General features: G+C 51.7%; 1 protein-coding gene across 1 annotated transcript in view; it reads right to left on the bottom strand.

The window, feature by feature from the left end:
* Positions 1-16279, bottom strand: part of FBLN7 (fibulin 7) — a 48025-nt gene that overhangs the window by 9876 nt on the left and 21870 nt on the right. Inside the window, exons 2-4 of the mRNA XM_073897396.1 lie at positions 15925-16084; positions 11011-11181; positions 934-1059 (exon numbers count right to left, since the gene is read on the bottom strand). Coding sequence (XP_073753497.1) covers positions 934-1059; positions 11011-11181; positions 15925-16084 — 457 coding nt within the window. The remainder of the gene's footprint in view (positions 1-933; positions 1060-11010; positions 11182-15924; positions 16085-16279) is intronic.

Here is a 16279-nt window from a genome sequence, read left to right as displayed (position 1 = left end):
AAACTGGCCTTGGATTGCATCTGATGCAAAAATATCAAGTACTGACAAAGGTCCTACTCTCTGGATACTATTGTTAACCACCAATTCCTCTTCCCCATACCCAGATTCCACATAGAAATCCAGACAACCAGGCAGGACACTCCAGGGACTTCTGGCAAAGAGGACATCTTTAGGATTTGACTTTTTTATATAGGAAATGTTGGTTACAGCATAGTGTGGGAACCTTCATAGATTCCTTATTGGATTGTCTTGCCCTCTGTGAAAACAGCCACTTTCTGCCCTCTAGACCTTCTGGCTAGGGATATACTGGGACTCAAGATGGGGAGAATAAGCTCAGCACAAGGGGCGCCTGGGTGGCTCAGTCGGTTAACGGTCTACCTTCAGCTCAGGTCACGATCCCAGGGTCCTAGGATCAAGCCCCGCATCGGGCTCTCCCTCTCCCTCTGCCCGCTCATGCTTTCTCTCTCTCAAATAAATAATAAAAATAAAATCTGTTTTTAAAAAAATAGCTCCCCACCTGTCAGATGTCTCGTTGCCCAGCTTTGAGGGTACTTTGGCCTGTATCAGTAACTACTGACTTGGCAGGGTATGATGGGGGCATTGGAAAGGAAGAGCCATTCTGTTGAACCGCAGAGAAAATGCGGACCAAGTGAAGGTGGAGCAAGGAAGCTTCTCGGGCCAAATTCCCAGTCTGGGGAGCTTTTCACACTGGGGTCAGTCCCTCTACCTGCATTTTCTTCCATAAAAAGGATCAAAATGCTGGTTACACAGAAGGGCTAAATTCCATCCCAGATAACCAGAGGGATCAAGGGTGAAAAGCCCTCTCTCCAGGTGGGGAGCTGAGCTCCTGCCGCGTCTGCATTTGGTGACCCATGGCCAGGGGGCTCCTCTCCCTGCGGTGGAGCCTCACCCAGCCCCTCAGCAGCCCCGTACCTGTCTGGGCCTGGTGCTGACAGCGGCTGCCAGTCCTCCCCGGAGGACAGACGCACTTGTACTGGGTGACGCCTTCTACACAGGTCCCCCCATTCTGACAAGGCTGGCTGGAGCATTCGCTGATGTCTAGGAAAAGAAAGCATTTTCAAAAACAGATAGGGGAGTTCGAATTCTAAAATGAACCTTTCTTTACGCGGCAGGACAACTTCACCTTCTCCTCGCCCACTCTGCCCTCGCCACTGCCCCAAGCCGCAGGAGCTGAGAGGGGGCTGAGGGCGCTGAGCTGCAGCCCACCCACCATTCGGCAAGCCATGGGGCCTTTGGCACACACCGCACTCTCACGGGGAGCTCTGCCTACAGGAGCTGGTCCGTCACCCAGTCATGCTCCAGCAGAGGCACCATTCCCTAATTTACAGGGTAGACTCCCCCATGTGCCCACCTGCCTTTGAGTCAAGCCAGACTGTCCCCCGCAACTCTGCCCTTAGCAGCCAGCACCCGGGAAGAACACCTTTTTTTTTTTTTTTTTTAAGATTTTATGTATTTATTTACAGCACAAGCAGGGGGAGGGGCAGAGGGAGAAAGAGAGAGAGAATCCCAAGTAGACTCCACGCCCAGCACAGAGCCCAATGTGGGGCTCAGTCCCACTACCCTAAGATCATGACCTGAGCTGAAATCAAGAGTTGGACGCTGAACTCACTGAGCCACCCAGGCACTCCAGGAAGAACACCTTTTGACTAAGAACCCAATTCAGGGGAGTTTTAAGAGGGAGAGATGGTCCGTCACAGTTTCCAGAGAAGGGGAAAACGAAGTCTCTCCAAGTTCCCACCCAGTAGCTCTCCTGTGCTCATTTCCGGTGCACCCAAGGAAGATTTTCTTTTGATTCTCAGACATTTCCTAAACGGTGGAAAGGGAAATATTCCTTGCTCATATACATAGCAGTCCTGTGAGAAAGCTATATATAGAAAGAGATTATATATTTAAAAATTAAATAGGTTTCTCTCTGTGTGGTAGGATTCCAGGCAATTTTTATTTACACTTTTTTGTACTCTTCCACAGAATGATGAACTATTCCACAATAAATTTTCTAATTAGAAAAAAAAATTTTTTTAAACCCTCAGGCCACATCTGCTTGTTATGAATCCTTAAGCCCGGTCTTTTTTTTTTAAGCCCAGTCTTAAGGCACAGAGCACAGGCCCTTTCTATCCAAGAGAGAAGTCTGTCAGTTCACTGACTTGACCACAGCATCTTGGGAAAGGAAACTGGAAGTCTCTCCTTGCTGGCATGCGACCATCCTTTCCTGCTGTATCTGTCCAGAGAAAGAAAGGTGCTTTGCCCCTGATGAGAATAGCAGCCTTGCTGTGGGTGGATTGGCAGGGTCCTCGGCGTCGCTTCTGCCTCCTCGTCGCTGGGATGTTATATAGACTGTTGGATGGTTTCTGTTAGTCATGAAAGGACCCAGAACCGTCCAAAGGCTGCTTATCCCTGGGGAAGGAGCCTTTTCAGCTTCTCAGTAACAGCCTGGTTGTGCTCTACCCATCCGTTCTGTTCTCAGACGACCGGTTTCCAGGAATGTGTCTGGAATGACACCGTACCCAAATGCCACAGAGCGTGGAATTCCCGTTTCTGCCCATTGTCTGCCCCAACATCACTCACCAGCAGAGTCAGAGAGTGGGCAGACCATGAGGCCGTGATGTGCTGGGCAGAGAGCCAAAGAGGGTGAACACCAGTAGCTTTCAGTCTGGCCCCAGTGGGAACAGCACCGTTGTCTCTCCCCTCTGGGCCTCCAGTGGAAGGGACTGGGCCTGGCTGCACCTGGGTAGGGGGTGGGGGGGTGTCACTGGCTCAACAGAGAAATGCACAGGTGCCCCAGGACCCTGGGCTCTGTCTCCCCGTCTGGACCTTGTTGCCCAGGATTTTCATTTCTAGACAGGCTCCCCCACAGACTCTTTCTTATCTTGGTGAATGGTTAGAGGCATTCCATGGCCCAACGCCCAGTCCTGGCTCCCCATCTGTGCCCTGATTGAAGTCCAGTTGTCCTCACCTTCACATCTGTCCCAGGCTGTGGCATTTAGTTAAGGGCAGGGTGACTTCAGAGCTGTAAAGAGGGCAGAAGCTGAGGAGAGGCTGCCGAACCAAAAGCATGGCTGATAATTCTGTTTTAATCTACTGTTTAGTGAGCACTTACTATTTCCCTGGAGCTGAGCTGCATGTTTTACACGCACGATCTGCTTTTCTTCCCTTTTATTTCGAATCCTTTCCTGTGTTCTGTCATCTTGTTTCAGATTTTCCATTTCTCCAATCACCTCATTGCTGAGGCTTTCTAATTTTTATTTATGCTGTCCTTTCATAGTTTTTATCTTTTTCTAATTTCTTTCTGCTTGTTTGGAAATATTAGGTAATAGTCTTCATCTGTTTCCTGGCCATGTCCTTCTGGCATTTCCTCATTGTGCATAGAGACTTTTTATTCTCTTTTTTTCCTTATAATAGTTTGCATGGGATTGGACAAAAGTCCTTTTCTGTTCCCCCTATTTAGGGGAAACAAGTTTTCCTAGGTGGCTGGTCCGGCTTCCCGACCGTCTGCCTGGCCCTTCCGTGGCTATTTTTAGTGTGGTTCCGAATCTCTCCGCTCTGCCCCTTTTGCGCTCCTCTCCTGCTTTCCCCTGGGCCACCTCTTTCACTTGCACCGACTTCCTTCCTTCGTTGGGCTCCATTTGGATCCTCCTCCCCTTAGAATCTCCTCAATACTGGGCTTTGTCCTGGAAAGTCTGGAGAGTTCCTCGGGGCCAGCAGCGCGCTCCAGCAACTGAGACTTCCTGTTGAAAAGCTGCGGCCCGCCCTTGCGAAAGCTGGCCCACTGTAAGCCGGGACTGGAGCAGATCCTAATAAGATTATTAGATTTCAAAGAAAAAGAAAAAAAATTCTTTGGGCATCCAGGCAAGAAGACCAACATACTGATGATGGCAACAGCAGAATCAGCCGCAACAGAAGACATGGAGGCATATTTAACGTACTCAGGGAAAGAAGATGTGAGGCAGATAGTTGGTGTCCAACCAAACTGGCGTCCAGTGGGGCAGTGACCCACTTTCTGAAAGGGCAAGAACTTGGGGGAATTGCTCCCAGTCCCTCTGGAGGAATAGGCTGGAGAGATGTCTGCATGGGGACAGCAGTGAGGCTCCCCAGGGCACAAGCCCGCACAAGGAGGGCTTCCTGCACAAGGAGGGCTTCCCGGCAGCAGTGTCTACCGCTGTCTGGCCCAAACAAAACAAAAATCTCCCTTGGATCTGATCAAGCCCCCGGAGTTAGGTACCAGTTTATAAGAAATTCAGAGACCAAGAAGGTCCAAACTTCCAGTTATAAAGTACTGGGGACATGGTGTGCAGCTTGGGGACTGTGGCTAACACTGCTGGGTTGGTAGATAGGGAAGTTGTTAAGAGAGTAGATCCTCAGAGTTCTCTTCACCAGGGAAAAACCATTTCTTTTCTTTTTGCTTGTCTGTATGAGAGGATGGGTGTGAACTAAACTTGGGGTGGTCATCATTTCATGATAAATGGAGGTCAGGTCATTAGGCTACACACTTTAAACTTAACACAGTGCTGGATGTCAGTTATATGTCAATAAAACTGGAACAAAAAGAAAGGAAGAGATCAGAAGTTCACACTAAATGACCCCTCAGGGATGCAGCTAGCAAAATCAAGGCTGTGGGAAACAAACCATTTTCTTCAATAAATAAACTGCAAGGGATTGGGGTGGGGTGATGGGCGGGAGGAGGAGGTGGAGGAGACTGTAGACTTTTATAAAAAGTCGTAAGAGACTGGCGCTTGTGTGGCTTAGTCGGTTAAGCCTCTGACTCGATTTTGGCTCAGGTCATGAGCCATGTGAGACAACTGGAGGGATTTTTACCCTGACTAGATATTTAAAGATAATAAGGAATTTGCTATATTTGAGTATGTGAGGATCGTTATACTATTCTACTTTTGTGCATTTGAAATTATCCATAGTGAACAGTGTTTTAAGATTGCTTGTCTTGGCCTTATTTATGATTATGAAAACCTGGACACAACAAAGGAATAGTTCAGTAAAATGTCGAATAGCCCTGGGGACACCTGGGTGGCTCAGTCAGTTGAGCGTCTGATTTCAGCTCAGGTCATGATCCCGCGGTCCTGGGATGGAGTCCGGCATTGGGCTCCCTGCTCAGCGGGAAGCCTGCTTCTCCCTCTCCCTCTGCCTGCCGCTTTCCCTGCTTGTGCTCTCTCTCTCTAATAAATAAAATCCTTTTTAGAAAAGTGTAGAATAGCCCTTAGGAGGACGTGCTTCGTAATCATTAAAGGTTATGTTTAGAAGGAAGTGCTAATGAAGATCGGCTTGTGTTAAAGATCTATACACAGATGATGCTGACTATGGAACACTTGCGTACATATGCCTAGATAGAAGTCTGGAAGGAAGTCCACAGTTTCTTAAACATAATGCCTCGTTCATTCATTCATTCGATCATTTGGTGAGTTAGCCAGCCAGTCACTGAGTAACTACTAAGAGGCTACTGTAGTGAAGGAAGCTCTTTCAACTCAAATCCTTTTTTCGAGGTTTCTGAGGAAAGGCCTCGAATGCAGCAGGTGAGCAAAGTGTGCTCTATTCTGCCTGCAAAATACCCTTCCAAGCCCTCCATCCAGAGTCAAAGCCCTGCTTTTCCAGTTCGCTGGGGCCCTGGCCTCCGCAGGCTCCCCCTATCTCCGGTGCCCTTCCTCCCCATCTGACCTCTCTGTGCCCTTTGGGTCTGGAGCCACTTCTTTTCTGTCTCTTCCCTCTCCTCACTGCTGCTCTTACCACTGTGTGTGGATTTCAGTCCTCTCATTAGGCTAGTAATTCCCAGGTGTGTATCTCCCACCCTCCCACTGTCCACCTGACTTCTCTGTTGGGAAAGCTAGTCTCAGGCCTGCGGTCGGTGGAACCCCATTTGGCCGAAGAAGAATGGGCCTTGGGCCTGGACTGCTTCCTTAACATGAGGTAAAGAGCCCACACCGCTTGTGCAGGGCTTACCACCTCCTGGGGGGTTTCCTCTTCCTGATTCATGCTCCATGAGCCATTCTTTTGTCCTGCTCCTAGAACCTCCAAGGCTGCACGGGCTGTCCTGTGTGTCTCCCCACTTCTCCTTGCTCACACTCAATGGCCCTCAGCTTTCAATCTTTCAGACTCCATGGGAAGGGGCTGGAGGGTCCCTCCCCTGCAGCACGAGAGGGGTGTTCCCCCCCCCCACCACCAGGAATTGCCCTGGGTCAGCTGCTGGCCACCCTAACCGGCCCCCACTACTGAGACCAATCTTGCTCTGTCTCTTCCCTATGTTGAGCCAAGTGTCCCATCCAGCGTCTGACCATGCTGTGTTTTCCTGGGTAACTCCAGGACGAAGATGCCGTGGGCAAAAGTGCCCGGAGCCCTTGCTGGGATGGGTAACATGGTGTTCTGCTCGGTGATCTCCGTGGGTGGAATGAATGGTTCTCCACTAGGATGTCGTACCGATGTTTAACTTAACGTGTCCAAAATGGAGTTCTGCTCAATGACCCCCACACAGGTTGCTTGAAAACAAACCTACACTCGTCGCTCAGTCTTCACTATCTCTATAAATGACACCATGTGCCCCAACGTTCAAGCGGAGTCGGGGAGCCCTGACTGTTCTTCCACGCACCCCCCTGGACTTCAGTAGCCCCCAAGTGGTTTCCCGGCTCCTTTCCTGCCCGCCCCCCCCAGTGCACTGTCCAGACAGCAGCAACACACAAGTCCAATTACCACGCCCCTCTCCGTACACCTGTTTATTGTGCTCCAACTACAGTCCCACCTCCCGCCCGGCCTCTGAGGCTGCACGGGCTGGCCTGTGTGCCTCCCCAGCTCTCCTTGCTCACGCTCAGCTCCACCTGCTCCAGCGGCAAGGCTCTGTCTATACTTTCTTTTTCCGTTTCCTCAAACATTTCAAGTTCTTCCCTTCCTTAGGGCCTCTTTGCACATGTTACTCCCTCTTCCTGGGATAGCATCTTTCCCCTGCCACCCACCCCACCCCACTCATCACGTGACCAGGCCCCGCTCACCCTTCCACATCTCTGCGTCCCCGTGACCACCTCGGAGAGGCCCTCCCGTGTTCCTGCCCCCCATCGTATAGATTCTCAGCCCCTGATTAGATCCCTTCAAGGCACTGACCACAAACCCCCATTTCTTTACCTTTCCATTTGCCTCTCTGTTTTACTTGTTTCCGTCTTAGCAGGTGAGCCCCACAAGGTTGGGCAGTGTCTCTTAGATTCAGCCTGAACCTCTAGCACCTGGCGCAATCTTTTGTGCATAGCTGGTGTTCAGTGAAAATTGGTTGAATGAATGACTAAAGGTTAAAAAAGGGGAGTGACTGCCAAAAACAATTCTTTTTTTCCCAGCATGAGAGTAAGGGAAAAAGTTATTTATTTCTCTCAAGTTTTTTTCTTTGGTTACCAATGTTGTCAAAGCAACAAGCCCTGTGGCAATGGTTCTCCTAAGGCAGAAAGCTTCAGATCTTAAAAACATGCCCTTCCAAGAAAGAAAGAAGAAAAGGGAAATAACCCAGGAAGCCAAAAGGCTGTTTTCCATTTTGGAGCTCTGGAGCCTACCTCTGCCCACAGGGCTTTTTAATGGCAGGATTATGTGTAATTTCCTTTTATGCCAAGTTGGGTTCATCACCCTCTTTGTGAACAGCTGCCTGGGGATGGGGTGAGGGGCAAGCATTGAAGAGCTGCTAAATCTTTCACTGTCACTGACATTTTGGGTCTTGAAACGGATTCCCTGTGATTAAGAAGATTCTTTTCCCTCTGTGGTCACAACACAATGACCACAAGACTGCAGATATGGAAAATGAATCAGATGCATGCATAGCTAAGATTCTAGGCCACTCTGAGGTGTGTGTGCGTGTGGAGGTCACTGGATTGTTGAACCCCAGCTCATGTCCTGCCCACACTGTTAACACTGTTACAAGAGGTCCCCAAACAGCAGATTGAAGCTCTCCTTCTCCCTCCTGACAAGCTTGGGTGGCATCCCTTTGAGGCTCTTACTGGAGACACAGCATCCATTAGTCAGATTCCTGCTGAGGACAGAAGTGTCCACGCAGGCACCATCCACGAACCTGGGGAGAGGTCACGTGCCCGTAGATGGTTGAGCCCCTGGGCTGTGATGTATCAGAGGTTTTTGGGTTTTTTTTTTTCCCCATCACCACCCCAGGGTGAACTCCCATGCCTCATTTACACTTAAAGAGATGACGCATATCCATCTGAGATCTCCCTGTGGACTGGCCACAGCCTTGTACCCTGAGCCAATCTTCCCTGGGGTTTAGATAGTGAATGTGGCCCCAGTAGATGTCCAGGGTGGGCTGCGCCAAGCAGTTAGGCAGCGGAGTCAGGGAAGAAGGACACATGGCCAGGAAGGAGGCTGAGGAGGAGGGGAGACAAAGAACACACCGCAAATCTGGAATGAGGTGCTAAGTTCAAGGGCGAGAGTCAGGAAGTACCCCACGCTGGACAATGAGGAAGGCCAGGAGACTTGCTGGCCATACTTGGCGTTGGTCCTCCAGGAAAAGTCTGCTCTCCACATCTTAGGAAAGGAGACTGCTCAGTGGGGCTGGGTGCCCTGATCTTTGTAAAGGGCTAGCCTGGCCTTCCCAAAATGTCCCTGCAGGTGGAGGTGAGCATGTGCAGTAAGTCTCACCTGGCCAGGGTGGACACACACTCAGGACATGGCCCTACTGCTGGCTCGCTGCAGGCAGCATTCTGATTGGTGAGGGCCCAAAGTGCATCAGTGCTTCAAAATTCTCAATATCTTCTCCTTCTGGCAGTGGCAAGAACCAGCAGAGTGGTGTTTCTCAAGATTTAGTTAATGTCAGAATCACATTGAAAATGTAGATTGCCAAAGTCTCACCTATAAAGATCTCACCCAACACAATAGGTCTTTTGAGGCCTCAGAGCCTTCCTCTCACAAGCTTTCTCGGTGACTCTGGAGCACCTGAAAGTTTGAGAACCACGGCACACAAAGCATGATAGGGTAGGACCCTCTTTTCCACCGAGGGGGTCCTGTGGCAGGGAGGCAAGGTGCTGATATATACCTAATGCATGCAGGTTCAAGAGGGAAGCTGGCAGATGTGCCCAGGATCCTCTGGGGAGGCGTCCTACTCAGCTGCTAAGATGGAGCTGGAGCATTTTGGGTTCCTACCCTTGTCGAGCCCCTCTGCGTTCCTTTGGTCAAGCCATTCCTTGTGACTATGTTCCTGAGCCTCTGATGTTTCTTACTTGTTTGCCTAAAAATGCATCCTTTCAGTTAGCTCCTCTGATGAACTCATCTTTTCACTGAAACCACATCGTGCTCACTGTAAATGCATATCACTACTGAGGACAGACTACACGGACAATACCCGAGCAAGACAGAAAACAGCACATGAGCAAAACGTATTTCTGTGCACAGCCCTGCTGGGGGAGTGGGCTGGGGCAGCCTGTCTGAAGAGCAGCCTGCCATGCTTGGTTCAAAGGAAGTGGGCATGTGGCTAGCTGCCCCTAACTCCAAACCCAGAGAGACAGTCCCGGAGACAAAGAGGGGAGATAGAAGACCTTGCCAGTGCCATTTATGGTGGTGGGGAGTTGACTGCCATCTGGGGGGCCATGATCCGGGGCGTGGCCCGGTAAGCTGCAGGGGGTACCCCATAGAGGATGATGCGGCCATCGGAGCACCCCAGTGCTGTGAGAAAGAAATCAAGTGGGGTCCGTAACTCAATCTGTAAGTTAAAAATTTAGACATCCAAAGCAATGACCATGAGATGCCATTGTGTTCCCACCTCTGCTGCCATAGTTTGTCACCTATAAGGTGCTTACCATGGTTGGAGATTTTTCCGGGTCAAGGGTAAATCCAGATACGGGCATTTCCCCTGGCATGCTTGCCGCTTACATGGCTTGTATTTCTTGGCTGGTTCCCAGCTAGGTCTGAGAGCTGGTACTTGCAATCAACCTTCAAACCATTGTTTTTCCCAGGAGATGGGAAATAGAAGTCTAAATCCATGAATGTGGTTCTGGCTGCCGGGTCTCCACATGTCAATCCACACAATCTCTCTTTAGAGATGACATATTTTCTTTTTTTTATTAGAGAGAGAGGAGGGGAGAGCGGCAGAGGGAGAGAATCTTAAGCAGGCTCCATGCTCAGTGTGGAGCCCAGTGCAGGGCTTGATCTCACAACCTCGAGATCATGACCTGAGCCGAAATCAAGAGTCGGACACTTAACTGACTGAGCCACCCAGGCACCCCAAGATGATATATTTTCTAATGTTCTGTTATGTTTTCAAGTTCTTTATGCATTCAAGTCCTCTCCACATTGCTCCTGACAACATACTTACTTAGGTAACACTTGCATTTCCCTTTCAACTCTTGGGCTAAAATCATGAACATTCTGCCCCAGCAGACATCCTGTGAGCCCTGCTCTAAAAATGACTGGTATCCATGACTTTCTGACCATAGACTTTTGAAAAGCCTCTTCTGATAGAGGATGCCAAGTCTGATTTTCCTCTACATCAAGAAAGTACTGTTGTTGAGCTGAGCACAGAGAGAAGAGAAACCTTTTCATGTCCACTCCCCATCCCAGTGGTCTCTCCTGGATCCGGTCTACACCAAGTCCCAAAGCAGACACAAAAAACACCTGGGAATTTCCTTAACCCTACGGGTCATCAGCCGCCTTTCGAACAACAGCCCCAGAACACGGTAAGAGCCCACCACCAGTGTCCAGAGCAGAGTGAGGTGCTGAGGAGCACAGACTCTGGGGTCAGAGTGTCTGGGAGTCAATCAGCTTAGCCTGCTCCCCAGCTCGATGGTCGGGGGCAAGTTCCTCCATCTCTCCGTGCCTTGATTTCCCCATATGCAAAAACAACTAAATTGGTGAGAGGGTTTGGCAGAGCCCATGCAGGCCAGCCCAGACCTGGCCCGGAGGTGAGTCATCGGACATGCAGGCCACTATTCTGCAGCTGAGGAATGGTGGAGGAATCAGGCAGAAAGTGTCCCGTGGAATGACCCTTTCTATCCAGCAGAGAAGGAGGGTCTGTACCTCTACAGTGGGGCTGCTCCCCCGTCCAGGTGCCATTGGGAAGACACACCACGCTGCTGGGCCCAACCAGCCGGAACCCAGGGTTGCAGGTAAAATGGACTTCGTGATCCACTAAGTACTTGCTTCCAAACTTTATGCCATCCGGGGGGGCATTCAGAGCAGGGCAGGACACTGTAAGGACAAAATGAAGGACTATGGTCATTTAACATCTCTCTCAGTTACAAGGCTTCTCGTCTCTGAGTGCTCCTGTGATGAGTGCCTCCTCCAGGCTATGCATGGGTCTGGACATTTTTAATGCTATGACTCATCGAATCCTCAAAGCACTCCTGGGCATGGGTAATACGTGCCCACTAGTGAAAGCTGAGCTGGCGCCTCAGAGACACCGAGGGTTGGGTGCAGGGCCTGGCAGTGTGGGAGGGTCAGAGCGGAGGACCCCCCCGCCACCCAGGTGCGGCTGGCCCACCTACTCCCGCCTCACAGGAGCTCTAGCCCTGCTGGGTTTCTTAGGTCTTCTGAACAGGCCAGGATCAGGCCCATCTCTAGGCCTTGGCTTTTGCTCTTTTCTTGGTCTGGAATATTCTTTCACCAGAACGTCCCCTCTCTGGCTCCTTCTCATTCTTCAGGTCTCAACTCCAATGCTACCACCTCCCAGAGTGTTCTCTGGCCATCTCGCTTAGCTAAAACCTCCCCAGGCACTCTCTACCCCTTGAGCTCACTTTGCTTTCTTCTTAGCATGTGTAATTATTGGAGTTGTCTTCTTGACATATTTGTTTCCATGTTTGTTGTCAGTGTTCTCCCTCCAAAGGCAGCTCAAGAGGGCAGGGACTTCATCTAGCCTCGCATCCCTGATGTGGCCCCAGCACCAGCCCAGTGCCTGGCAGACAGTGAGTACCCAATAAATAATTCTTGAGCAAATGAACAAACGAAAAATTTTGTATTGAGTGGCTTACCATGTGCCAGGTACTAGATTAGGTGCTTGGGACAGTGAACAAAACAGACAAAACTCAGCTCTCAGGAAGCCCCCTTCTAACAGGAATGCCCACCAATAACCAAGATCCCTAAGCAGGTGGCAGAGTGTGCTAAGAAGTGGTAAGTATCGTGCAGAAGATAAGGTAGGGAGTAGTGTTGGGGACGCCAGGGGAGGGGGCCCATTTTCAATGTGGTGGTCAGTGTAAGCCTCATGGGAGCAGAGTTGAAGAAATGAAGGCATAAGCATGCAGCTGTCTGGGAAGGGCAGAGGGAACAAGCTGGTGCAAAGGTCCTGTGGTGGGAGTGTGCCTGGAAGGTCTGAGGAATGTCAAGGGCAGCACAGTGGCTGTAGTAGAGTGGACTAGCTGGAAAGCAGTTGGGGATGAAGTCAGAGAGGCTTCAGGGAGCCAGACAGGGTTTGAGCCGAGGCATGAAGCAGCCGACTTCCATGGTGACAGCACCAGCCGGCCGCAGCCTGAGCGTGAAGTGTCAGGTGTGAGGCAGGAAGGAGAGGAGGCAGAAGCCAGAGATGAAGGTGGTGTGGACAAGGGCAGGAGCTGGGAGCAGAGATGGGCGGCTGAAAAGCCGGCTGTGCCACGAAGGCAGAACGGAGCGGACTTCCCAATGTGTGCTGCGGGCGGCGGGGAGACAGAGAGCCCTCCCACTCCTCCTCTCCCTGCGGCTGGCTGCCTCCCCCGGCCAGCACTTGTTGAATCAAAGTCCCAAAGGTGAGACAGGTTGGATTTGGATTTTGTTTAGTTGGAAATTCACAGCCCCTTCTAAGATGCCTTTTTTTTTTTTTTAAGATTTTATTTATTTATTAGAGAGAGAGAGCACAAGTGAGAGAGAAAGCACGAGCGGGCGGGGGTGGGGAGAGGAGCAGAGGCAGAGGGAGAAGCAGACTCCCCGCGGAGCAGGGAGCCCGACGCGGGGCTCGATCCCAGGACCCTGGGACCATGACCTGAGCCGAAGGCAGCCGCTTAACTGACCGAGCCACCCAGGCGCCCCTGCAATGCTTTAAAGTAAGTTGCAAGTGTCATTTGTGAAAATGCTCTTCCGATTTTAGACAGATGGGAAAGAGGTGTTGCTTCGGCTGTGACAGTTACAGTGAGTGACAGAGAGTCACTCAGCGTCTGCCGTGATGGGAACATCTGCGCACATGGTGATCGGGAGGCGCCCGGGACCTTGACGGGCCACCCCATCCCAGAAGGCAGCAGGCAGGCCGCCGCGGCTCTGCCCACAAATCCCACCCGCGTCCCGCACAGCGGCAGCCTCGGCAGGCGGGCCTGGGCAGCCAGGCACGAGCAGGCCCCTCCGAGTACTCACAGTGCCCTCTGGTTACCGGGGGACCATGGCTATGCCCCTTTCCCTTAGTAAACCTCCAACGCGGCCCCCAGTGGTAATCACTTTGTGAGATGGGAGCGGCTCACATCCGCTCACGTCCCCGTGCGCGCCTGCTCCCAGGCTGCCGGCTCAGTCCCTGCAAATAAACGCCTTTATAGCTCTTTTAAAGTATCAACTACTTTATTGTGCTGAAAGGGATTTCAGATACTCTGGGGGGAAAGGTGTAGGGGTCTCTTTGGGAATGAGAAATCTTTAAAATCTTCCAAAGAGAAATTCTACCTGCTGGAGCAGCTCACAGGTGAATCATACCTGAGTAAATACAACAGCATCGGGCACACAGTAGGTGCTCAGTAAATGTTAGTGGATTTAATAAATGGGCACAGATCAATGAAAAATCAATTTTCATTGATCTGTGCCCATCAAAGTCACTTCTCAGATGGGAGCCACAGGCCTCTGTCCAGTGGAAGGATGTGCACCTTGGCTGGTTCACGATGAGCACAACGTGGTGAGCGTCCAGGGCCACGGGGAAGCTCCCTGCACCGTGTGGAGTGAGGTTACTGTGTAAGGCACGAGCTCAGCAGTGAAGCAATTCTAGAAATTCGGGGAAACGAATGGAATGAGGCTGCCTGCATATAAGCCCTGACGCTGAGGTGTGATGTTCCCCGGAGAGAAAGGCTGGGAAAATAGGAGGGTGATTCTTAGAAGCCAGAAAGAGGAAGGCCAAGAATTCTCCAGGGCTAGAAATTATTCTTCCTGACTCCCAGCAGACGCCCTTAAAAAAAAAAAAATTAAATGATCATTTCCCTACAACCTGCAAGCTTCGGGTTCCTCCAGGGACAGGCCCAGCACCCCCAGCCCCGCCCTGCGGTGGGGACCCTGACAGCTACTTGCCTCCATGTCCAACACATGGGAGAGAAAGATGCACCGTGGCAATACCTAAAAAGAGAATTGGCCACTTTAAAAAGTCTTGTATGGTTCGAGGAAGAAAGACCCTGAATCTGGCACTAAGAGGATCAGCAGTGTAACAGTAACTACCTGTCTATCTATTCTAGCGGACAGAGGCCTCTAACACAGGCAGGGCAGTTTTATGAATGATCTCTTGCAAGTTCTTCTTCGAAGCTCCCAGGGACCATAGGAGCTGTGATCCTAGAAAAGCAGAAAGGCTCTGTGCCGTTGAGCCTCTAGTAGGAAAAAAAAATCACATCTGGTACTTAGTACTGCTAACTCACTTCTCTTGGCCTCAGCTTCCTCATCTGTAGCCCAAAGGAAGCACGCCCAGCCTGCCTCTTGGAGTCTGGCTGCGGTGAACCCCCCTAAAGGCTGGGGCCTCACGGTGTCTTGGAAAGTGAGGACTCTGGCGGGTAGGTCTAGCTCTGCACCTGGGGAGCCAAGGAAAACAGCAGCTGACGACCTGGTGCCGGTGAGACTCGGGATCTGCTACCACACTCTGAAGAGGTATGAAATCCAGTGCCTTCCCCGGGAAACTTCATCTCACACAACAGAGGGCCCTTGATAAATGTGTCTTGAGTGAGTAAATGACATCAGCTATTCCCTAGGTTCATGACTTCGAACAAACGTGACGACGGCCCCCGTGACCCCTGTCGCCCTGAGAGGAGGCCACCTGGAAGCCAGGTGGAAGAAATCCAGTCCCCCATCCAGTGGCCCCACAGTGAAAGCTGTATCTGCGTCCACCAGGAAAATGCCCGGTGTCTGTCAGAGTCCTACCCGCTGGGAGGGCGTCTGGGGGACCCCCTGGAACCTCACCAAACGGAACTGCCCTCAGCAGCAACCCCCCCCACCCCACCACCACAAAGGGGGGACTCACGTCAGAGGACTGACTGTCATGCCTGAGGAGCTGCCGCCAATGTTTCACGGGCTGCAGCAGGCATGCCACACTGGTGCGGGACGTTGGTGGAGGGGAGGCTGTGTGTGTGGGCGGGAACTCTCTGTGCTTTCCTTTCGGTTTTGCTGTGAACTTAAAACTGCTAGAAAAAGATAGTCTATAAAATAAAAACAAAAGGGGGGGGCGCCTGGGTGGCTCAGTCAGTTAAGAGTCTGCCTTCGGCTCAGGTCATGATCCCAGGGTCCTGGGTTCAAGCCCTGCATTGGGCTCCCTGCTCAGTGGGGGGCCTGCCTCTCCCTCTGCCTGCCGCACCTCCCACTTGTGCGCTCCCTCTCTCTGACAAATAAATAGAATCTTAAAAAAAATTAAAAAAAAAAAAGGAACCAACTGGAGTCTGCCTGGGTGGGGACAGAGAAGGGGAAAGCAGCTCACGCTCTTGGAGCCGTGGCTTTCGACAATTCTGTAAGGATGATGTGTGGACAAGAGTTATCGAGCCTAGAATGAACAGGTCTGAGAGCAAGTGGGTGACATTCAGATGTGGGAGAGGAGAACCAGTGGCTGCTTTTTTAACATCCTCACGGCGTGTTCCCTACCAACCGGGGTTCACACATGGGCCCCCGACGGGAGGCAAGGCAGGGAAAGGCCTGGGATCTACCTCCGGACAGGGGGAGGCGTGGGCACGGGGGGATGGGGAGAGAACCCACAGGGGAAGGGCCTGCGTGTCGTTTGGCCCCAGTGGTGCAGACGTGGGGACCCACCTGGGGGGGCGTCTGGGCCCACTCTGTTCACGGAGTTGTGCAGTGCCGCCAGCCGGCTCTTCATGTTGCGGATGCCCTCGGCGAAGCGGGCCTCCTGGCCCTTCAGCACCTGCTGCAGCTGGCGGATGGCCGTGAGGAGCTGCTGTTTGTTGAAACAGTTCTGGGGGGAGAAAGGGTCACCACCGCCACCGCTGTGGCTCCTTCAGTGCCACACGCTCGCTCTCAGCTTCCGGAAGCCACCCAGGCCCCTGGGCCCCCGATGCCTCCGCGGCTCGCTATGCTGCCTCACCAGGCGCCCCAACATCTGGAGTCACCAGACGGAGTCAGGTCACCAGACGGAGGCCCCCCGAGCACA

Source organism: Callorhinus ursinus, unplaced genomic scaffold (genome assembly GCF_003265705.2).
Source record: "Callorhinus ursinus isolate GAN/ISIS: 27379988/994484 unplaced genomic scaffold, GSC_fseal_2.0 scaffold10, whole genome shotgun sequence".
NCBI classification, from domain to species: domain Eukaryota; kingdom Metazoa; phylum Chordata; class Mammalia; order Carnivora; family Otariidae; genus Callorhinus; species Callorhinus ursinus.
Note: the sequence above shows the minus strand (reverse complement) of the source record. Positions and strands in the feature narration are given on the sequence as shown.